Genomic DNA, 24,784 nt, shown 5'->3' on the forward strand with positions numbered 1-24,784 from the left:
TGATGGCACTTGCATCACTTGTTTCCCCCTACCCCTTCATTTATTTAACTGCATCTATCTCAGTCCAAACAATTTCTCACTTTTCCCTTCCAATTCTCTTCCCCATCCCACTGAGGCAAAGGGAGTCAGCGACAGTGGAGACTTCCTTGGCAGTTCAGGGTCAGCACACCACACATTTCAAAGTACAATTCATTCTCAGGACGGAGCAAACACTAAACCTTACAGTATTAAAAAACCACCATCTTCATCCTGAATTAAATGACAAAGCATGGCTAGTCTTTTAAATGGTTTTGGCTTTACATGATATTGTTTAAAAGCATCATGTCTGGTTTTCTTCCCCCCAACAAAAAAGAATCATTACACTGTGACGTAATATATGAAAGCTTTTGCTTGTCTTCTGAAAGCAAGAAACACGTGAAGCTGTTCAGGAAGTCTAGTACAATGAATGGAGACCTGGATGCAGCTGCCCTGGAAGGGCTGATACCTGCTGTATCCAAAAAGTGCTTTTGCAGAACTGAGCAGAAACCAAACTCACAGATGTACTTTTACCAATCTGTGGCAGCTAAGTCTACAATGTGGTTCTAAGGGAGCTTCTGGTATTATTCCAAGAAGGCTTCTTATCCAAAATAGGTATGCTTGAAAGAATCATGCCACTGCCTGAAAAGGGAGCATTTTTTGCAATGCAGTGCTCCCTAACCATATCTACTTTGCCAAAAGCACTGCCTTCATCCCTCAAAATACTGCTGTACTTCCAGACATGCACACAAAAATGTCTAACTTAGAGATCTCCAGAAATATACAAATTGAAATAATTCAGAAGCACTATTTCTAAAGAACAAATTCCTTTATTTTTTGATGAATTGATTGTTAATACCATACCTGATTCTGCTGGAGGGGAGGCTGGGACTGTCCATCAGGAGCCTGGCCCTGGCTATCATTCCCTCCTACCGGAGAGCCACGAGTCGTGGCTGTCATACTCGACACAGGGCAGATCTTTGCAATTTTGTCTGCTTATGTAGTTGATGTGAGAGAAGAAATTATAGTCCACTTAGTAAAGTTGAAGTACCAGCATATGCTTGCCTTAAAAAGCTCCAACTCAAGAACATGCCATCTTGCAGAGACCATTGCATAACCTGGAGTAGAAAAAAAAAAGACAATATGCTGTATTAACACATGCATGGAAACACAATCCACACCTGGCAAAGAACATTACAGAAACAAATATGTTGCTATAGAGAATCTTCTATTTTAGACTTACTATTTCTTTTTATTGAATACAACTGACGAAGTCACATTTGAAATATTTAACGTGATTTTAATGTTCTAAGTAAAAATTACACTTATCACCTTTATACCATCGAGAAATGGACACACATCCAAAATGTGTGGCTGTTTACTCTGTGCTCAGAGAAAATGTGTGCAGCTGTTTACTCTGACTCTTTTGTGCCTGAACTGCTACATTAGATTCTCCATCTGAATTCATGGCACTGCTCAAGGTCTACGCAGAAATGACCTGATTAAGAACCTAAAAAGCCAAATTTGTAATCTTCTCCAACACTCTCCTCCTGACACTATCTATCTGCAGATGTCAGAGGGAGTTAAGAGATTGACTCTACCTCAGCAGAGGCTAATATAGACCCTGCAGCCAAACTCCTATTAGCACATCAGTATTCACCCAGGGAATTTGACCTGCATTCCCTTTCTCCAGCATGTGCCTATGAAAGCCTGTATCCACTGGCCTTTTGGCTCCACTACAAAGCCCATCACATCCCCACCAAGTGGTTTAGTAGATTATATGAAGAAAATCGTGACATCAGATTTGCTGAACTTGTAATGGTATACCAACAGTTCAATATTCACTGTGTTTAACTGCACTGTGTTATATACAGACAAGAAGAGTTTCATTAAGTTATAACAGCAATTCCACTCTATACCACCAGGCCTTGTATAACCACAGAAGCTGAAATGTAATTTCCCAGGGCAACTCAGACTTCCAAGCACCATATAAAACAAAAACAGTTCTCAGAAAGTTAAAAAGCCAAGTAAGGTGATAGAAAGAGTTGTATGAGCTTCCAGCAAGATGCATTTGGCAGTGCTGAGTTCCTGAGCCAATCTCCAAAACCTCAAGTTAACAACTGGAGTGAAATTTCTGTTGTAACACTATGCATATTCCTAAGTGTTTTATTATGATGTCTCATCTCAAGTTAAGTTTCAATGCTGTTATCTTTCTCCAAGACACTTTAAAACCTTTTCTTATATTGTGTGAATTTGCAAGGCATTACATATAAAAGAAAAATTAACTGAATACACTATAATTCCTCTGCCCAGTCTCCAATATTAACAGCACCAACAAACTTAGAGATCTCTAATAATGTCATTAACATTGAATAAAATTGCGTTGTTTCAAAACACTCAAATTGTAATCCATCTCTACCCTTCATAATTCATATTCATAGAGCTTAGTAAGCCTACTAAGTCCAGAACAAATGCATTACCAACTCAAAACTTTCTTCAGGAAGAAAGTGATTTCTGAAAAGCAATTTTTAAAATGAATGTATTTGGTATTTAATTGGTACTTTTTAAAAAATGCCCTCTTGAGTATTTGTTTTCTACTGATGTTTATAAAGACCACTAAGTAGAAAGTACTGGCAAGAGTAAGTTTCCTGCCATACATATAGATATACATGCACACACACTGCAGTCTACTGCAGTTCAATGCAGTCAGTTTCCCTGCGCTACCTGACAGCGATTTCGAGGTACTCACATAAACCAGTGAAAACAAACTGCTGCCAACTTACACTGCACTCTTCTGCAGCCCTAAGCCAACCACCACCACCACCACAACAAACCTTTAATCACCACTATTCTTCCTTAACAGGGCTGGTTCACCCAACAGCCACGTGAAAAACTTGCACTGGCACAAGGAGTGAGGTAGCAAAGAAGCGGGAAAAGGGTAAAACAGCTCATTTCAGCAGCAATCCTGGTCCAGGCTGGCTTAAACTGCAGGAAGAAGTGTCCACTGACAGCTGCAGCTCCACAATAGCAGACACCAGAGGAGAGCTGCTCTATCTCATCTCTTCTCTGTTCTAATGCTTTGGGCTGAATGATCATGAAGTGAGCTGGTTCACAGTACTGAACAACAAAACCCCACCAAATGTACAAAAACTGATTATTTTTCAGTTTCTTTAATTATCTGAAGTGGTGCATTGCAAAGCCTGAGAGTACTCATCCCAATGCCAGCCAGGGAGCCAGGACAAACTGCAGCTCTCTTTTCAGACTGACTGACATCAGTGTGAATTTACCCTCAGATTTTGTCTCTGTGCATACCTAAAGGGTGTGGGCAAAACATTCTTGTAAATTCCATTCTGCTCAAGGCAAGTAACACAATTTAACCAGGATATACAAGAAAGCTACTACTGAAATAGCTAACTTACTCTAAATCTTGTGAATTCATAGAATGAAACAAAATCTAAGAAAAATGCTACGGATTTTGTAGATACTAGTAAATATAAAACGTTCACATGAAGGACTAACCTGTCTTTTTCTTCCTCTTATAAAAAGATTGTTTCCTTCAGAGTCTAATCATAATTCTCCATGTATGGTACTTAAATCACATTCTCAGGAAGGTGTATTTCAGGGCTTCCACAGAATTTCACTCGGTTTAGCCATGTGCATTAGACAAGGCCAACTTTTTAAGTGAGTTTATCACTTCTAGCTCTGCATTTGTGTGATGTCCTCGGACAGACAATAGTAACCTCAACTTATGCTGCAGCTAACTAAAACCACTCCATCTCTAATAAATCATCTGACTGCTTCTGGTAGTATCTGCATGTTCTCAGTTGCAGGGATATCCTTCTTCAGGTATTTTCCTTTAAATTACAGAATATACTAACATACTTTCATAAGTGCAATCATAATCCAATTGATGCAATTTAACCAGTACTAGAATGCAGTGCTCTACCAGTCCTGTTTTCAGCCCCTCATTTACCATTTATGTTTCAGAGAAAACATCAAACTGTATGCCCACAGAGAACACGCCACTGCTTCAATCTCTCTAGACCTAATTAACCATGAAACTTTGAATTCCCATCACTTCTTTAATTCAGACTATTCAATTCCAACTTTTTAGAGTTACAATGCACCAACACATAGTTTGGCTCAGCTCAAGAATAGCCTTTATACATATTTATAATTAATTTGGTAATTTACAAACAAATGTAAACTGATGCAGTGACAGATTGGTTTTTAAGTGTACAGACAGCCCAAAAGAAACAATTCAAGTTGCCTGTATTGAGCCGAATTCCAATGGATACTCTATGTTACTTTTTACATTCATCTCATTTCTACTATTTCTGATTTTGGATTCAGCACACTATCACAGAATCACAGAATATGCTGAGTTGGAAGGGCCCCATGAGGATCATCAAGTACAGCTCCTGGCCCTGTACAGAACCATTCCCAAGAGTCATACCATGTGCCCAAGAGTACTGACCAAATGCTTCTTGAGCTCTGTCAGGCTGGTGCTGTGCCCACTGCTCTGGGGAGCTGTTCCAGTGCCCAAACACCCTCGGGAGGAAGAACCTTTTCCTGATATTCAACCTAAACCTCCCCTGACACAACTTCAGACCATTCCACTGGGTCCTGTCAGAGAGCACAGATCAGTGTCTGCCCCTCCTCTTCCCCTCAGCAGGAAGTTGTAACTTCAATGAGGTCTCCCCTCAGTCTCTCCTCTTCTCCAAGCTGAACAGACCAAATGCCCTCAGCTGCTCCTCACACGATTTCCCTCAAGGCCTTCACCACCTTCATGGCCTCCTTTGGGCATTCTCTAAGAGCTTAATGTCTTTCTTACATCACGGTGCACCAACTTAGGGTGAAGCCACCCCAGCTCAGAGCAGAGCAGGACAATCCCCTCCCTTGCCCAGCTGGTGATGTTGTGCCTGATGCCCCCCAGGACAGGGATGTCCCTCTTGGCTGCCAGGGCACTGTTGACTCACATTCAACTCTCCATGGACCAGGAAGCCCAAGTCCCTTTCTGCAGCACTGCCTTCCAACACTTCATTCCCCAGTCTGTCCATACATCCAGGGTTGTCCCATCCCAGGCACAAGCCATATTAAAAAAAATTATCACCTTTACCCAAAGCTTTGAATGGATGTTTTAACACAGGGTCAAGATGGAGACAGATCTCTGTTAGAGGATAACATGTCACAGCAAACACAAAGGATGGCATCTTAGCATACAATGATAAAGGAACAAACACAATTTTCTAATACAGCTGACTTCTAGAACAGTCTTCATCGGAGTTTCTCAAAGTCTCCTCTCCAAAAGTAACTGAAATACCCCAACATATACAGTCCTTTTCCCTAAATTAGCTACTTATAATACACAGCCTCAGCAAAAAGCAAATGCAAGGTGCCAGATGACAGAGGCAGACCTCAAAATACACTTTATTATTCATGAGCATTACCTAGGCCCTATCTAGGGGGACAGACCTATTTTTCCTGTAACTAAAGTATTCTGGTTATAAACAAGTGAGGACATATGTCACAAAATCTACTTTGCCATGTGGTAACAATGAATGCCAGATTAAGAGTTTGCTTAACATGTAACAGCAGAGCTTTCTAACAACCATACAGCAATTTATTTACAGAATGATGTTCCCATGAAATGGGATCTCACAGATGCGTTTTTTTCATCACAAGTGTGGCACTGCAAAAAGGCTTAACAGCAGCAATACAAATTTTGAGTTGAAAGGTATCACTGATTTGTTTCATACAGGATTCTAGGAACTGCCTTCTTAAAACCTTAATAAGGTACTGACTCATCACAAGGATTATGATGTGATTCTAGTCTTAAAATTCTAGACTTCTACCTTCTACCCTATTCCTTTATTTCAACCAGAAGGACTTCTCAACTAGAAACACCTCCCCCAAATCTGTAACACTGACCTAATTCAGTAGTTACAATCTATACACACCCCCACACATTTTCCATTTTCTTTCCTCCCTGTGCCTTGTATCTTTCAGGAAGGAGGAAATTATTTACATAATCAGAATAGAGAACTGGAGGTGCAGCATTTTGTTCATCAACACTGACATGTACTGAAAATGAAATGCATTCAATGATTAATGGAAAAACCTGTCATTAAGCTACTATTCAGTAGAGCAAGAAGTACTTAACTTTCAACATTTAAAAATACCTGATAAGCAGCAATCAGAAAATGTTATCTCAAATAGCATATATTAACCAAAAAACCCCTTTAGATTCCTCTTCCTCCTAAAGAAGTGAGTGTACACAGACTTAGTCAACTGGATCAGGTTCCAACATTAGCTCAAAGCAATAAATGTCTTAATGTTCCATTACAAGACAGAATTTGAGTAACTGTAATGGTTACAAACTAAAACTATTCTAATTGAAAAATAAGTTACTTCAAGTAACCTTTTTTGGTGATCCTCCCACATCATATACCTGAAATTAAGACACTTGGCAGCACAAGTTTCTGGAACACTGAGAACATCCATGTAGACATATAATTCTATTTGCCCTCAAATTCATATAACAAAATACAAGGGGATTGTCCTGAAACATACTGTTAGCTACTATACACCTAACAGCATCCAACTTCACTTTGTACAAGATGCTCCCACACCCAGCACTCACACCAGTTTAAGCAAGCAATAATTTCTTCCTAACATCTAATCTAAACCTAATCTCAGGTTAAAGGCATTCTCCCTATCCCATCACTACATATCCTTGCCATAAGTCCCTCTCCAGCTTTCCTGTAAGCCCCCTTTCAATACTAGGAAAGGGTTCTAAGGTCTCCCCAGAGCCTTCTCTTCTCCAGGCTGAACAGCCCCAACCCTCTCAGTGTGTCTTCACAGGAGAGGTGCTTTGACATGGAATAACTTCCCAAAAAAAACTTAAATAAAAAAGGAAACCCTTTACATCAAAGGACTGTCTTACTTCAAGGCAGTAACTGATGAAGGTCAGGCCCTGAAATGGAACCAGAGAGCAACAGCAAGTACCTTTCTCCAAAAGGCATTTGCCTGCCAGTAATTCTTGGGACATTTAACAGTCAGACAGTGTACCACCCGTTACTTAAAGCCTATGATGCTTTTTCACAAATAATGTAATGAAAGCACAGGTCTTCAGAGCACACACTTAGCTCTGGCTACCTGATGGAAAATGCAATTCCAGTTCCTGTTCTGAAGAAGTGTTTTGCTCATGTGACAGTAAATACAGACAAATCCAAACATACAGCACCCAGTCAATGCCTTACACAAAACCCCACCAAATGTAAAGACAATTAACTGAGCTCCCCTCAGGGAGCTGTGGCCCTACTGTCATGCTTTTCCAAAGGTGCATGTCCCAGGCTGCTATCATCAACAAAGTGCTGAGCAAGACCAGGCCTCTCATCCAATACAACCATTCCCTCAGTCTCAGGAGCTTTCACTGGAGTTACACGGGTTCAACTGGTACCAAAATACATCCTTAATGATATCCAGTATATCTCAGTGACAGAAGGAAGAGGGATATAAATGTAGGGCCCTTACAATTCTGTTATTTAAATTACTGGTCTAAACATTTCCTAGCAATGAAGAAACTACATTCAACGCACTGATAAGTAGCTAAATAACGTGGGGTTTTATGGTGGGAGATGAAAATTTTAGTTGTGACAGTAAAACAAAACAGACTTTCAGAACAGAAGAACAGAATCCAGTAAATATAAAAAGCACTGGTAAATGCAAGCACGATAACCTAAGAAAAGCAAACTTACTAAGTCACTTCTACCTAGAAAATGCAAAAATATATTTTAAAATGCTTAAATGTTTTGAACCATGACTTTCACTTACCATAAAGCCCTTCTCTTAAATTCCCAACAACTATGCAAAGAAATGGGTAAGACTTCCTTTTACCTTGTATTAATAAAATGAGCTACAACAGGAAAGAGCTTCAAAATTAAAACAACAAAAAATATCAAAGAACTTCAGTATATACATTTGTTTCAGCCAGACCCAATTCACATTATTATATTTTTTCCAATTATGCTAGAGTTTATTTATGTGCAAGGCTGTCCTTCTGCAACCCAAAAAATGTGTTCTTGGCAATAGACCCAATAAAGAATGGAATGATACTTCAGGTCCAACTGCAAGCCCAGTTCTTTTCAGGTAGCTGTAGAACAGTACAGGCAAGGACAAGGAATACATTTGCAGTTGGTAATTTATAATCTATGGAGTAATTATTATTGCTTCATTAAATCTATTTATCCCTGCTTCAAGAAAATAGTATGTCCAAAGTTTGCACTGAAGACTGATTAATGCTCTTGGTCCCTCTCTTCTGACTATTAAATCCATAGTTTGGTCATGGATTCATCCAATTCAAAAATGGATGTGATAGCTACACCTCTCCAAGCTGTGGAGCAAAGTTTACCATCGAATACACTTCAGCACAAAACATTCCCATAACACCAGGAATGCACTCAGCATCCTCCCTTTTCACTTGGTACAAAGAACACTTTTACTAAATATGTTACTCCTTATCATTTGTGCCTTAGGAGTTACGTTTAAAGATGGTTTCTGTGTAGATACATTACTCTTTATTGATAGTAGCTAAATATAGGTGGTAGTGGTATCAACTGCTCTTCTTTGCTCTGTGTGCTAATTCAAGCAGTCAAGAAATGTTTCATTGCATCACAAACTAAAAGACCTGCAAAACACACATGGTTCTGTACTTGAAGTCTATAGCTTAAAAGCTCCTAGCAAAAAGTAATGCATTACTTTATTTATAATTTAGGGCTTCAGAACCAAGGAGAAGATACTATGTCTCATGTAGGAAATGGTATAACTCTTCTCAAAAGTTGGAGGAAAAGGTAGGTCCTCCCTCCTCTTCCTGATTTTCTTTGTGCGCCTGATTGGCAGTTCTGCTTTTTTTTGAAAGGAAAGTGCCAGTTAAAAGTACAGTTTGTGTAGTTCTTCTCTGCTGCTTTAGCAGTTCTCTTTCCTCTTTGATAAGCCCAAAAGTCAAAGAGAGTAGAAACAGCAATCTTAAAAGGACATCTTCATTCCCTAACTGCAAGGGAGTAGATAAATAGTTGCAAAATCCAGAACAGCCAGGCTAACTTGGCAGTGGATGGTCTCTCATGTTCTTTGATGGGCTCAGATATTTGATTCATCCCACTGCACTCTCATCTCATGGGGGCAGCTCACTGGTATGGAAAGTTAACTTTCTGGCTACTTACTTTTTTCCTAGATGTAAAGGCTGTAATTCACAAGTTTCTTATCAGTTTTGTGACCAAAATTATATGTTTCCATTAGAAGAAATACTGAGATTTACTCTTGCTGCAAACATACAATTGTGGTGTTCACAAGCAGTTGCTTTTGCAAAATAACTGTGCTTTTTGTCATGCTCACCAATATATACAAAGTTTTCTGTATGCCCTTTTTTCTAGGTGAATAACCTGACATTTGGCTGTGTCAGTGCACATTTTATTGTGCCAAGCTTATGAGATAATCCACATTACTCTCTGATGTGTTCTCATTGTTTGTCACCCCATTAGTTTGGATGCCAGATTTATTAGTAATATTATTGTTTTATCTATGTAATTGGTAATATATTAATAGTATGGAATTGCAAATTGCTAGGTGAAGGGTTTGGCTAGGAATGTGCTCCTGTTTGTTAAAATCACAATAATAATTCTGGTTTCACTCAGTGAAGATTCATTTTTTTAAACCACTCTTTTTTTCCCCTGTAAATTTCATCAGACAAGCATGTTAAAATGCAGTACAGAAATTCAGGTAGTCTCTAACATCTTTCACATTTATGATGAAGAAAAGTTTTAAATTGATCTTATTTATTAGAACTGTGGGAAACTGCACAAGTGCTTCTGAGATTCACTCAGTGGGTTTATGCCCAGACATGGTAGTTTGATCTCCTTTCTTCAATCCCCTTCTCCACCCCCTGTTCCCTTTTGTGTTGCTTGTGTGGCTCATTGTCCATGTGGAGGTTAGTGACAAGTGATGTTCCTCAGGGGTCAGTACTGGGACCAGCACTGTTTGACACCTTTGTAGGTGACATGGACAGTGGGACTGAGGCACCCTCAGGCTGTGTGCTGTGGTCACCACGCTGGAGGGAAGGGATGCCATGCAGAGGGACCTGGACAGCCTTGAGAGATGGGTCTGTGTGAACCTCAAGAAGTTCAACACAGTCAAGCACAAGGTCCTGTATGTGGGTCAGGGCAATCCCAGACAAAGCTACGATTGGGCAGAAAAGGGATTGAGAGCAGTCCTTGCAGAGGAGAACTTGAGGGTGACACTTGATGAAAAACTCAACATCAGCTGGGAGTGTGAGCTCACAGCCCAGAATGCCAAATGTGTCCTGGGCTGCATCAAATGGAGTGTGGCCAGCAGGTCGAAGGAGGAGATTCTCCCCCTCTGCTCTGCTCTGGTGAGACCCCACCTGCAGTGCTGTGTCCAGTTCTGGTGTCCCCACCAGAACTATGGGATCAAGTCCAGAGGAGGCCACAAAGCTGGTAAGAGCACTGGAGCATGTCCCTAATGAAGACAGGCTGAGAAAGTTGGGGCTGCTCAGCCTGGAGAAGAGAAGGTTGAGTGGAGACCTCACAGCAACTTTCCAGTATCTGCAGGGGGTCTAAGGGAAACTGGAGAGCAACTCATCATTAGGAACAGCAGTGACAGGACAAGGAGTAATGGGCACAAACTTAAAGAGGGGAAATTTAAGCTAAATATCAGGAAGAATTTTTTTTACTTTGAGGGTGGTGGGACACTGGAACACACTGCCAATGAAGGTTGTGGATGCCCAACACTGGCAGTGCTCAAGGCTCCTTTCTTCTTTCATGATCAAGCAAATGAAATATTCCATTAAATCTTTCATCACCAAGTTAAAGGTCCAAGGGACCTTTAATTTGGTAAAAGCATTGGGGTTTGTATCATATGTTTTGAGGGTAGTGGTGAAGCCACTGATAGTAGACACCCCAAACTTCAGTTCTGCAATTTATGCAGCAAGGTTTTGTTGTTATTTTAGGTTGCATTAGATTCTATAATGTCTAAGCCAGGTCCTAATGTTAACTAGAGAAGTACATGGGTCTTGTAAATTCAAAAACAAAAAATCCACAAAATATCTTACTTCTTTTTGTGAATGGGACTCAAACCCTTAATAATTGTTAAGAACTTTTGTACACTAGCTCTAGCAGAAGACAAACATCAAACTTCCTTGGATGTTGTTTTCTTCTTTTGCTGCAGGGCTCACAAAGAAATCTCAGGGTTTTTTTAAACATAATTTCATAGGCAGGATTGATGAAGCTAAAACTATGAGATACCTACTTCCTCCTCCAATTTTAGAAATATTTAAGAATAAAATTATTTTGTTCATCTGCAAGGGACCTCCAGTAATCATCTAGTCCAACTGCCTCAAGATTACAGATAATACTAACAGCAGACAAAAATCTAAAAGAAGTTAATTAGGAAAGTTTAAATCAAAACACTCCCTTTGACGTACCGGAGCCTTTTAATACTGTTCACAACTTCAGTTCTTCCTATAGAACAGAAAAAAAAAAAAAAATAACCCTTCAACATTCCCTCCTTGGAAGATTGCACCACACCAAGGTCCAAATCCTCACTGATGTTCAGTGGCATCCCTAGTCTTGGTTTCTTCCTGAGATACATAAACACTTTGTAGTTTCTGTAATTTCTGATGAGGTTCTTGCATTCTACCAGGCCACAGGTAAGTGCTGAATGGCTTTTGCTACCTTCATTCTTTCTCAAATACTTGAAGGGAAGGATAATGGCATCTTGCAGATTTGTCCCACTTGCAGCTTTAAAACACAGCCTTATTTATAGCATATAAGCTGCACTAAAGGCTTTGCAAAACTCAGATTTGCAAATATTTTTTGCAAATAAATATTTGGACTATATTGAACTATAAATATTTGAAATGTTGGCTAAAGTCATTCAGCCAGTGAATTTGGGCTATTACTACAATGTTGTTTTCACATGTTGCTTGTGCACTATTTCTTAATCCTGCTTATGCACAGCAGCTGATGTGTCACTAGTGTGCAGCACCTGATGCCAATACAGCAATGGACTGTAAAGATTCTGGTAGAAAAGTGGAGTTTAAAACTGGCCTGCAAAAATGGGGCTAAACCCTTCTGGCTCCCTTCATGTTCCCTATGGAACACTTAATGGCTTCTCTAAACTATGTTAAACACTACACTAAAGAAAATTAATTAGTCAATTAGTAGTAGTCTTTACATCTAATATCCTGTGACATTATCAACACATTATGGGAAATTTCACACAAAGTATAAAATCAACACAACTTACTGCTGGGTTAATTGTAATAAAATAATTAAAAATTGTAAAAAAAATTGTAAATTGTAAAATTGTAATTGCAAAAAAATAATTAAAGCATGATACAGCACCTAACACAGATACTAAGCAGATTACATTCTTAAATTGTAAAAAAAAAAACTTTGTGAAATACCTAGCTATTTTGAAATGTTTTAAATTCAAATACCTAAGCATTCCCACTGCTGTACTAGTTTTAATTTCACTTTCTTTTTTAGGTCTGCTTTTCGTGTAATGTTTAATCAGCATAAACTAAGCACAGGAACTCAAACTGTACCATCATCATTGTCAAGTGTAATTTAAATGTCTCTAATATAAAAGTAAGTGACACCAGCATTAAAATTCGTGTTTCAATAAGCTTTTTCACAACTATTTAACAAACTTAGCCTAACTTACAACTAGTTTCAATGTACCAACTGCCTACTCAGCCTGGAGATTTTTGTACCATTCCATGCCAGATAACTTCAAGTAAACATTTTGACATTTTCTGCTGCCTTACAACCATTTCAGTCCGAAGATACTTGGTCTGAAAAATCAAGCTTGCACAAGCTCTCTAGAGGTGTTACAAGATGTTAGCTCATTTCTTTTAATATTGTCTGCCTTAAACATGCTCCATTCCAACCAAACTCATCCAAGTCCATCTTCCTAAGCAGACTGGATGCTCAAGAAATCCCTGAAAACTATCTACCTGCTCTAGAGAACTTTGTGTAACAACTCCCCTTAAAAATCCTGGTCTCTCTACAGGGAAGAAGTGGCAACAGAACAGCAGTTTTGTCTTCTGCCTTTATGTTCCTTCTGCCAACACAATGAAAGCTGTAGTTTGATATAAATGCAAAAAGATAAATAGCAGAGGAGGCTGGAAAGGAACAAGGAGCCCCTAGAAAGTACATTAAGAACAAAGCAGGGTTGCAAATAAGAGAATTATTTCCACTATACTAACCCAAGAACCAGGAAGTGACACCACTGTCCCAGAAACACAGTATTCCTGTATCCATAAAGCATATAAAAAACCCATGTCATAACCTTCTTTACTGAGACATGCAGGAGAAAACAATCAACTATTTCCACACCTAAAGGACTGAGGATGGGTTTAAGAACTCTGTTGCAGCTATCTGAAAACCAGAAAGTCATTCAAAAAAACCACAACCCACCACACACAAAACAAAACAATCCACAACACACACTACTGCTGTTCTTCCTGCACCAAAATAGTCCTATAAACTGCCAATCCCATAAACCCCCTTACTAAAGAGCCCTCCCTTCAGTCACAAAACAGACTACAAAGATCCTACTGCTGAGCTGAACATATCAACAGGCCAGGAGAGACAAGAGGAACACTGGACCTGTTCTTCTCAGGGACAGTGCTTAAACCAGCACCACATGAGAGTGACAGAACTCTAAAATAAAGTGGTTTTGCCACCACAGCGTGTGCATGGATCTCTTCTGCTTCTGTTGTTGGAATTTCAGTGCAAAACAGCAATCTCATCCCCCACCCAGTACAAGTATTACATCCTGATAAATTTTAGAAAATAAGTTTTATTGTATTTCTGCATATGGACAAGCCTTAGCTCAATGTAAAGCCTCAGTCTGTTTTCAATCAGGGAAGTGTCCACTGTGACAAGAGAAGGAGGGTGATCCTGCTGGCTTCCATCCTAACCACTTTTTCACCACTACGGAATTAGCCCTTGCATCACCACATCACCACCCAGATCAAGAAGCCAATCTGGCTGAAAGGTAACTGGAGGATAGGAATAAAATCATTTTCGTTTTCAGCTGCATCACATGCCATATGAACACTAACAATGGCAGGAGAAACAGGAAGAACACATAACCATTAATAGAACCAACTCTTTCAGCATCACTGCAAATCTCTCATGTAATACACTCTACAAGAGGAGGGAAAGGGAAGAAAACAAAATACAGATTACAATTAGCAACTATTTAACTAATATAGAACAAAGGTTCACACACATTATAGCACAGATGAGTCTTTACAACACAGAAAAGTCATAAAGATCAAAACTTCTCCCAAGCATAATGGATATCACAGGAAAATGCACACAAAAGAAGCTGTTTAGTAGATTATAAATGCCAGGAATGTCAGTTCATGAACAGCACAAGTTCAGTCATGAAAGAAATATTAAGCATTAAGCAGCCACAGCAAATAATGCCAAGTGCAAGAAGTCTCAGAAGGTGAAGGCAACAAACTGTCCTGGAAATTATGATAAAGCCAGTGGAATACTCAGCAGATCACAGTGAGTCAGGAAAATTATTTGGCAGTAATACTTTGAATAATCTCACTACAAGCAGACAACTTTATGATGAAGCTACAGCACTGTAGCTTGTAGAAGTTGTAAAACACAGAAGGTGGCAAAAATTTTACTTCTGATGACAAAAAAAAAGGCCAGAGTCATAAAACTGTAAGCAAAACTCTACAATTCAAACATTACCAGGAAACTCAGGTAAAAAAATGGAACTAGAGATGACAGAGCATGAGGTAGCTGAGTACAACAGCTGCATCCACTGTGACAGTCAACATCTTATTACTTTTTCACAGGTTTTTATTTAACAAAATTTTGTGTCTGTATGAGAGACAGACACAACATGTTCTCTGTATTTGTCAAAGGTTCAATTCGTCATTTTTCTTCTACCTAATTGGAATTTTCAGAGTAATCTGGTTTCCACTGTAATTTCATTTCCATCAAACTAAGTCCCCTGGGTAAACAGTAATCAACTGAGGCACCAGGAAGAAAAATTGTCCATACCTTATTTGTCACAGAAGTTAAATGATGTTTTATAAGGAAAGAAACAGAACTTCAGAAATCAAAGGGAAATCTCTGGCTTATAAGGCAGCTATACAGAACTCCCAAAAAGTTGATTCTGTGTCTTGTTCATAAACATTGCTGGAGAACACACAGGTCCTTTTCAGATTAACCTTTTCATCCCCCTCTCATTCTTCTGGGCACTGAGAGAAAGAGAAAACTGAGGAAGGGGGAAAGAGTACAACAGCAACTTAAGCCAACGAAACTGTGTAATACCTAAACATCTAACAAAAATCCACTGAAAAGTTATGACAGGAGGTAGTTTTGAAATTGACAGCCTCTGTGTCTCAGTTTTTCATCAGTAACACAAAAGACAACACAAGCTTTTTGATTAATGTTTGGGTAAGGCACAGGATGACAATGGAAAGGACCTAAAGAACATATCAAGCTTATTAACAGAGGAATAATTCTACTCAGTATTTAGACTGATGTCACACATGCATTCACAGAAAGAATTCCAAAGATAAAATACTGAATGACAATCCAATTCCATCTCACTGAATGAGTCAAGGGAAGAAGGGTTCATAATTAAGTGGAGAGGCAGAGGAAACACCAAGTTAATGACAAGCTTCATTCTCCTACCTCCCCATTTTCCATGTTTATGTAAACTCAGAGGAACCTGAAGCTCAAGACCAAGTGCAAGGTCCTACACATGGGTCAGAGCAATCCCAAACACAAGTACAGGCCAGGTGAAGGACAGAATGAGACTGAGGAGCTCTGAGGAGAAGGACTTGGGGGTGTTGGAGGACAAGACACTCAACATGACCCATGCAATGTGCACTCACAGCCCAGATAAGCCAAACTTGTCCTGGGCTGCACTCAAAGCAGTGTGGGCAGCAGGTCAAAGGAGGGGATTCTGTCCCCCCACTCTGCTCTGGTGACATCTCACCCACAATGCTGTGTCCAGCCCTGGGGTCTGCAGCACAAGAAAGACATGGACCTGATGGAGCAGGTCCAGAGGAGATAGAAAAGTGACCAGAGGGCAACTCTGCCATGAAGACAGGTTGAGAGAGCCGGGGTTGTTCAGCCCGAAGAAGAGAGAAGGCTCTGGGGAGACCTCAGCGCACCTTCCAGTACATAAAGGGGAATTAGGAAAAAGCCGCAGAGGGACTTCTGCCACGGGCATGTAGAGACACGACAAGGGGAAATGGCTTTAAGCTGAAAGAGGGTAGGTTTAGACGAGCTGTTAGGAAGAATATCTTTACTGTGAAGACAGTGAAGCACTCAAACAGGTTGCCCAGAGTTGTGGATGTTGCATCACTGAAGTGTTCAAGGCCAGGCTGGATCACAGGATACATTACCGCCTCCCTAAATGGTAAAATGCTGATACAGACCATGATTTGTAATTTTTTCCCAAGGCTCTTTGCATCATTTGTTTTTCACCATACACAATTTTAAAGTAACTTCACTGAGCCATCTGACAATTTGACTAAAAAAATGAATAATGGAGGCATTTTAAAATATAAGCTTTCAGCTCTGTTGAGAAATCCACTCTGAAACACAAACCACATGGCCTGATGAAATAATATGGAAAAAACAAACTTTTCACTTCCATTTATCAAGAATCTGTGCAAGAATAAGGCACCTCAAATATCAACCTCATATTTACAAATGCAGCAAGGCTAAGAAACCACATAACTGATTATATGCACCCTGTGACAAGTTGTTGTCTACAAAGTAGATACTTCCTTATTCACAGCTAGAAAGTGTCCCTAAAGTATACACCTAGCATCACCAATTCTGGGGAAACAGAACACTAGCTATTCAGTAGAGACAAGACAACTCTCCTTGAAAGCAGATTCCTAACACCTCACCAAGCAGGTAAGCAGGAGGAAATTACAAAAAATTCAAGAGAAATTTCTTATTAACAGAAAATCATCCCAAAAATCATTTATATATCTTAAGAAAAAACAAACACTTCCACAGCCTGTGTAAGAAGTTTTTTCTACCTACAGAAATGTATCCCAAAAGTAATCTCTTCACAACTCCTATCAAAGGAAAAATCATTGCAACTGAACGGTTTAAATTGCAACATGGTTACTCAGACTTCTCCCCCTCACCTCCATTTCTGCAATGAAGTTCTAAGACAAGAACTTAAATTGATCAAACACACTAGAGAAACTGATTATGTGAAAGACATGGAATAAAGAATTCTAGTGGAGAGCTGCAATTTAGAACTTAAATGACATACAATGATAAACTCACATTTAAAGCGAATTTTGTTGTTAGACTAACTGAAAGTAGAACTAAAGTGTTAGTCTTCATTTTAAGTGTGAACTACTACTTATTTATTGTATTTTCACACCCACAAAGAACTGCAGTGACTCATCAACACTGCCAAATCTTTAAACTGTATTTCAGGTGTAGCACAGTGTAAGTACATACTCAAAAGCATGAAGGAGGAGAGATTTTAATTCTCTGCTCTCAACTGTTGAGTTACTCACTGCTGGCCTAGGCAATGTCCATAACCCACACAACATCTCAGCCTTCAGTGTGATACTTGTACCTGGGTAAATGTGACACATATAAACAAACAGTGCATTGAGTACTGGTACAATTTCAACTTCAGAAAAAGATTATCTTCTCAAGTACCATCAACAAACACAGTGCACTGGAACCTCCAAATTAAACTCTTGTATTGGCTCCTACTTGCCAACAATTAAGCTAAACTAATCACTATCCACCTCAAGCTACCTTCAGGCAACATATCCAGACTTCTACTGGTCCTAAATATTCTTACCATTATCAGGAAAGTGACAGGAAATAAAGGGAACATTCATGATAGATGAATTACCAAACCTTCCTTCATCTAGACAAAATAATCTCAGAATGGTACAGATAAGTGGAAAATTCCAGTCATACACCTGCTAACCAGAGGCTGGGACTGATAGGGGTTTTTTCATGGCTGAAGAAACATTAGCTTATAGCAAGGTTTCACTACCACTGAACTCACTTTGCTGCATCTATTGCCATATTCAAAAAAACAACCAAAACCAACAACCTCATTTTCCCAATCCTATACATGGAAGCAGAAAAAAATAAAGGCTTCCCAAATGGCACAGAGGGAATGAATGTTTTCAGCTACATCTTCACTAGACATGTAACAAACTGTCAACCACAGCAACCTGGCTGAACAAGAACAGACTGTAAGAATTTTCAGGTTGTGCTCCTGCCTAATTACCAAAATTATAATGAAAACATCCCAACACAGAAGGGGAGCAATAAAGCACTTCAGATATGTAACATTAGCAGCTCACCTAGGGAAAAAAGGCAGCACATCATCTCAGAAAAAGTCCCATTGCATGAGTGTGTGCGCACATGTGTCTGTATACATACAGACCCTTATAAGCATTCAAGGAAAAGCACCTGGGATTTTAAGGTCCCACTGTGGTTAATAAAATACTGTCTGAAAGACAGGTCAAGACAACATCAGAAATTACCAAACAATTAACATTCTGTTTCTAAATCAGAAATCTACAAAGTCTAAAACATAGCTTAAACTATAGTTTAAGGTTTTAGTTTATCAAAATTTTAGTATTTCACCAACCTATTCACCTAAAAATTAAGTTACACAGATACATCATTCTTATTTAACTTTCAAATTCATGGACTTGTCCTGTTGAAATTTACTAAAAACACACTGAAGTACTCTATTGCTAAAACAACAGAAAAACATAAACCATAAATGACTCAAGGCACATTTACCAAGATGCCAGTGTATTTTGACAACAATGTCTATTCTCATCTTACATTAAAAAAGAGACTTTTGTTCCCCTCACTGTCAAATTTATTTCTGGATAAGAAAACTAAAGTTCCACCCACAACCAACACAGGCCTGTCCCCACTATCCCACACCACAGTGTTGGCAAGGACGCTCCCCTCCAACCAAAAAAGCCTCTCTGGTAACAGAGGGATCATAACTGACACACATCACTGCTGATTTTACTTACTGAACACATTTCTAAACATTTTTTTTCCTTCTTTCACCATTTCATGTTGTTACAGCTAAGACCACCTAATACAAAACAAAACCTTTTCCTTTTCCCACATCTAGTTCTGCTGAAGCTTGAGAAAAGGTTAAGCAGTAATTAAATAACTTACAGGCTGAACCCTATGGAATTTGGAACACATGTTTTTCTGTCATTTCATGTTGCCACTCAGCTGTTATAAAAAAGTGCTACTTGTCTTAAAGGCTCTTCTAGGGACAATTTTCTATTACTTGAGTTCTGGGTATTTTACATGAAAGCTTAATGAAAAGACAGCCCTGAAATTCCCTCTACATATTTTTAATTATTTTGAAGCACTCATTTGAACACTTCTGTTAAAAAAAATACTAGGGAACTCTTTTGCAATGCAGAGCAGAGAGGATATGAGCAAACTCATGCAACAAGGATGTCCTGCCTTCAACACAATTTTGAATTGCAACTTAAAAATGGAATTTGGAAAAAAAGCACATCTCTAAGGAATGATGCAATGTGGAATTCCCCTCTTCTGAGCGAATCCACAGCTAAATGCTAACTACAAAACAGCAAGATTTGCTAAGATGTCCATCTACATGCAAGAAAATCACATTTTTCTGTTGGCAGTTACGTGTGTAAGGAAAACTAAATCACTAAACAGGGTTACATAGTGGTTTTGTAAGCAGATCAAGGATGCTACAAATAAAAGCTTCCCACAGTAACATTCCTCATAGTTATCCATTACTTCTCAAGCAGTCTTCAATTTAACTTCACAAGAAAGAGTTGATAAAACCAGCATTCAAAATACAAGTAGATCTTAGATCTACATCCCATGTGTCTCTTTCAGAGGCATACTAACACAAAGTTGGCCAAAAACAAGTAATCATTCTTATAGTCAGTAATAACTAATCCTTTAAGAAAACCATACATCAACAGTGTTCCTTTAGAAAGCAAGCTTGGGAACATACCTGTGTCCAAGTGGTTTTCATTCCCAGCATTATAATTTTTATTTGAAAACATGTCAACAGCTGGCAACCAAAAAAATAAGCAGACTGAATACAACTCTCAAAATTAGTTACTAATGGCTTCTTATAAAACAACACAAATATTGGAAAATCCACAACAGAAAATGAAAAAGAAAATGGTTGTGCTATTAAGCTTCCTTAAGGAAAAAAAAAAAGAGAAGTAAAAAGATTTAATATTAAGTCACAACTGGCTACTTTAAGACCTTATTTACTTTCCTCCTATGCTGTACAGTGAGGACAGTTATTAACAGCTCTCCTGTAATGTTACCAACAGCCCATTTAAATTACTTTCCCAAGCCAGATCTACAGAACATGCTCAATGCACCAATGGGCTCAAGCAGACACTGTAATGTATCAGAAAGGCAGCAGTTGACATTTTGAGGTGCAAAGTCATGACAGAACAGCTTTCTGCCCCTGTCCATATATTGAAGAATCCAAACAAAATACATAAATCATGGAGTGCAGAGGAAACCTCTGTTAACCATGTTCTGAAGTCATGTTCTAGCCTTAAGCATAAGAGAGTCAGCCAATACAGCATAACTGTTCTAAAAAGGAAGTCATAATGAATTACGGTTTCACAATAACAGTGTGAGAACTTTCAGGTGTTTCTACATTAGTAAGAGAACAAAAACTAGATTTAACACATGAGGAAAAGTGACTGTGTTTTTCTAACACATGAATCTGAAGTAGCTCAAACTTCCCAGGTAGAAAAATTGAAGTCTCACTGCAAGCAATAATGTGCTCAAAGAAGACCTTCTTTCCCTTCCTCATCTCTGCTATGAAATATCAGAACAACGCTCAGTTATGTTAAAAAATAAAAGTAACGTTGTGTATTTGGACACTGCAGATATCATGTGTGATAAAAGACAAGTCTACAGAACAGCACACAAAATTTCCAGTTTTGTGAAAGACAAGGACTACAAAGAAAGACAGACATTACCAGGCTGTGTTCCCAAAACATACCCTGAAGTACAGCTTTAAGTTTAGGATTCTGATTTTAAACAAGGGTGATCTGGATAATAAAACTGGGTGCAGTCACACAGGTTGAAGAGAAGACACATCCACATAAGAAAAACTTAAGATTCCTGAACAAGAGAAACCATTCCCACGTGTTCAGATTACTATTCATGCTAACACCCAGGAAACAACTATCTACAGGACACAAAAGCCTTCACATTGACAACTTTTCAAATGAACATGAAATCCAGCAAAGTTTCTTACATCTTCAGACAACCATTTCCCACTGGTCTCTGCAAGTGCTGGCTAAGCAAGGCTCTTGTGATTATCAGAGAAAGAATTACAGACAGTGCTATAGTTTCAGGGGTTTTGCAGGGTTTGGATTGTCTTTTTAAAAAATAAAATTCTGCTTTACATTAAGAACAGTAGGGAACACCTTTGACTAATTTACTTCACAAATGAGACTACCCAGATCCGGATGTTTTCAAAATATATCTATTTTTGATCTCTTAGAATAGATAAAACAGCATTTCTTTTAAAAAAAATTTAGTAAATACATACACACACATACATATATACTTATATATATATATGTATATATGGATATATCTCTACACTCAAGAGTGAGTACTGCCTTAAAAAGTATTTTCCATTCAGATATCTGAAATAAGTTCTGAACTTGTCTAAACCAGAGCAGGAAGGGTAGAAATGCTTTCAATGGAATTTAATATATTTTCAACACACACCTGACAGACACAGAACTTCAAAGCCATTTGAAAATAAATTGTTCAAACTAATAAATAAATTAATTCCAATCCATTCTTACCCAAGGCTGTATTCATACTGGAAGGTCCTACACAAATTTTAATTTCAAATATAACATTTCTTGGAACAAAGGTACTACAGATACCTTTATCTTCTTAGAAGTCTATTTAATTTTGCAATATAGACACTAATCCCTATTTTAGTTTATTTTGAGTCTCTCATTTACGAATTTCAGAATATTAATAAAATGCATAACCTAAAAGAGTGCCTTCAGAACACAGGGTAGTTGTACTGGTCTATTTCTGAGTATAAAAGCACCACAATGTGGGGAAGAAAACGTTTATGTAAGAGTGACAGTGTTCCACAGAGACAGAAACAGTTCTGCTACCACTGTCTTTATTGATTACCACCTCCAGATGTAGTCTTCCTGTCAATTCCATGGGCAGAGGAATTGCCACAAGGGCAAATTCTGCAAGACATGAAGTAGCAGCCAGGCAAGATTAAGACAGAAGCCTCCCAAAAGAAACACCTCCAAGACAAACTACACAAAAGAAAAGTAGAAGAGCCATTGACGAGGGAAAGGTTACTATGATACAATGTTACATTTCTTTCCGGTTAATTCCCTCCCCATAAACATGCTGATAATCTGAGTTTCTTCCACTGCAGTTTTATGATTATATGTTTCTGGGTTTTGTACACAGCTATCATTAAGCATCACTGTTGTCCAGGGTATTGCAAGAGCATAATCAATACATGTATTTTATATGCCTCCCTGAAATTCTTGGTATTAGCTACTGTAGGTTGTTGGTTCAAAGAATAAACATTACCTCAAGTACCAAAAGCATTATTTTAGAAAACAAAACGAAAAAAGCCCAAGCAAACACACAAACAAACTCCCTCATGTATGACTTGGGTTTTGCTGAAATAAATATGCAACTTGATCAGCAACATTTTTTTGTGGGAAGGCCTGACAATTTCCCAAGTAAACTATGAAGAAAATAAAATAATTTCCCAAGTAAAATATGAATAATAAAGTTAGCCACCTACAGCTACCTCCACCCCTAAATCTTTCTTACTAGGGACTCTGTTTCAATTCCATAATCAATAAAGGTCAATCCCCCAAACACCCATCAGTAGCCCCTTCCTAAACATAACCATTTCACCACCCATTTGTCAGGCATCTTAGAAGATGCTGAAAAACACAGCTTACGTGGTCTGTCTGTCACAGCAAGTGTTGCCACGAGTATACCGAAGAATGCATAACAGTATCTAAATTCAACAACTTTTTATAAAAATGCAGGCCCCAGTTCTGCAAGTAGGTCAGCAAAAGCAGGCCTTGTGCTGGCTTTGAGCCTGAGACTTCAGAGGGTCTTTGGGCTGATACAAATGTCCAGTGACACGAACACAACTCAGAACTGTGAACATAAACCGAGTTGTACAGACAACACGAAGACAGCTGAGACAGACACAATATGTCTGCAGTGAGCCCGGGAGTCCTTTGAACATTTAACCACAACAATTCTTTTCTGAAAGGTTCTTTTTTCCCTGTACAGTTGAGAGCTACTGCAAATCTCCAAAATACCTAACTGGACTTCTGAAGGAGCAACCTGAAAATTAATGATGGCATCTTAAAAACTAGCCGAACCTTTTTGGATGCTTCTACAAGAAAAAAAATCACTTAAGGACAAAACAAATACTTTTCAAAAGCTATTCCCACTGTATACAAACAAAGCTGCACAAAGTGGGACGGCACATGTTAACACAGCGGTAACTAACACACAAAAACCCCAACAACCCATCCAACTGGTGAAATCCCCTTTTCTCGAGGACAATAACAGAGAGTATCTGTGGCCAAACTACACGCAACTATCCCTGCCGCACACGTCGGGAAAGGGACACGGCTGTACTGCCTAAAATAAATCGCTATAGACAAGCCCTAAGACACAACTCCGAGGAGAAGCGGCGCGGTGAACGAGAGGAAATACATGAAAAAGCCACGAACGTTTTTCGTCCATGGAAGCCGGGCCGCTGGAAGCCGAGGCCAGAGGAGTGGCCTACGTGTTAACAGTGTTTACAGCGGGCGTGAACGAGCTGCTGCTGCTGGATTTCATTGAGACCGTCGGGAAAGCGCCTCGGCAGGGCCTGATTTCCAGGCGTCGCCCGGGCCTACGCGGCCCCAATCACTCCACCTCAGTAATGGCGTTCGGGGCGAAGGGAAGCGAGAACCCGGCGAGGCGATGCCGGTGCGGCGCTGCGGGGACGCAGCGGGCCCTCCTCACCGGGGGAGCCCGGCCAGAGGGGCCCCGGCGGGGCGGCCAGAGCCCCCCGAGAGCGCCGGGCGCTCCCCCCCGCCGGCAGCCGGGGATGAGGAGCCGTCAGCCATTTTCCCTCGCCCTCCAAAACACGGCGGTGCAGGGCCGACGCGCCGGGGCTGCGAGGGAGGCGCTGCCGCCGCCTCACGCCCCGCGGGTCCCGAGGAGCTCCGTCCTCCCCCCGCGCCGCGCCCCGGCCCGCGGAGCCCCATCCCCGGGGAGCGCAAACAGCTGCCCGGCCCCGCCCGGGCACCGCTCCGCACTCACCCCCGCACCGCTTCCCCTCGTCCCGCGGCGGCTGCTGCGGCGGCCCGGAGCCCTCCTGGGCACTGCCTCATGCCCGGCGGCCGGCGGGGCACGGTCTCATGCCAGGCCGCGGCTCTGAGGGGGCGGCTCCGCTTCCCCCGGCTCCCACTCGGTCGCGCTGCGGCGGGAAGCGGGAGGGCAAATCCGCCGCCGCTGCCCGCGTTCCGGGTGCCGGCCCTGAGCGCTTCTCTCTCTCTGGGGCGTTTTTCCTGCGTCACCAGCTGCTGCCCGGCGGCGGCGGCGGCGGCCCTGCCTGGGCTCGGGCTGGGGCTGGGCCG

The 24,784-nt window shown here is 40.1% G+C and overlaps 1 protein-coding gene across 2 annotated transcripts in view; it reads right to left on the reverse strand.

The window, feature by feature from the left end:
• USP9X (ubiquitin specific peptidase 9 X-linked) overlaps positions 1 to 24,606 on the reverse strand; it is a 93,896-nt gene extending 69,290 nt beyond the window's left edge. For both annotated transcript variants that reach the window (XM_085048934.1, XM_085048924.1), the window contains exons 1-2: positions 24,468 to 24,606; positions 880 to 1,133 (exon numbers count right to left, since the gene is read on the reverse strand). In XM_085048934.1, coding sequence (XP_084905060.1) covers positions 880 to 975 — 96 coding nt within the window. In that variant the 5' untranslated portion in view covers positions 976 to 1,133; positions 24,468 to 24,606. The remainder of the gene's footprint in view (positions 1 to 879; positions 1,134 to 24,467) is intronic.
• Positions 24,607 to 24,784: the final 178 nt, after the last annotated feature.

This window comes from Lichenostomus cassidix, chromosome 1, assembly GCF_008360975.1.
Source record: "Lichenostomus cassidix isolate B80296 chromosome 1, HeHo_3.0, whole genome shotgun sequence".
Classification (NCBI taxonomy): Eukaryota; Metazoa; Chordata; class Aves; order Passeriformes; family Meliphagidae; genus Lichenostomus; species Lichenostomus cassidix.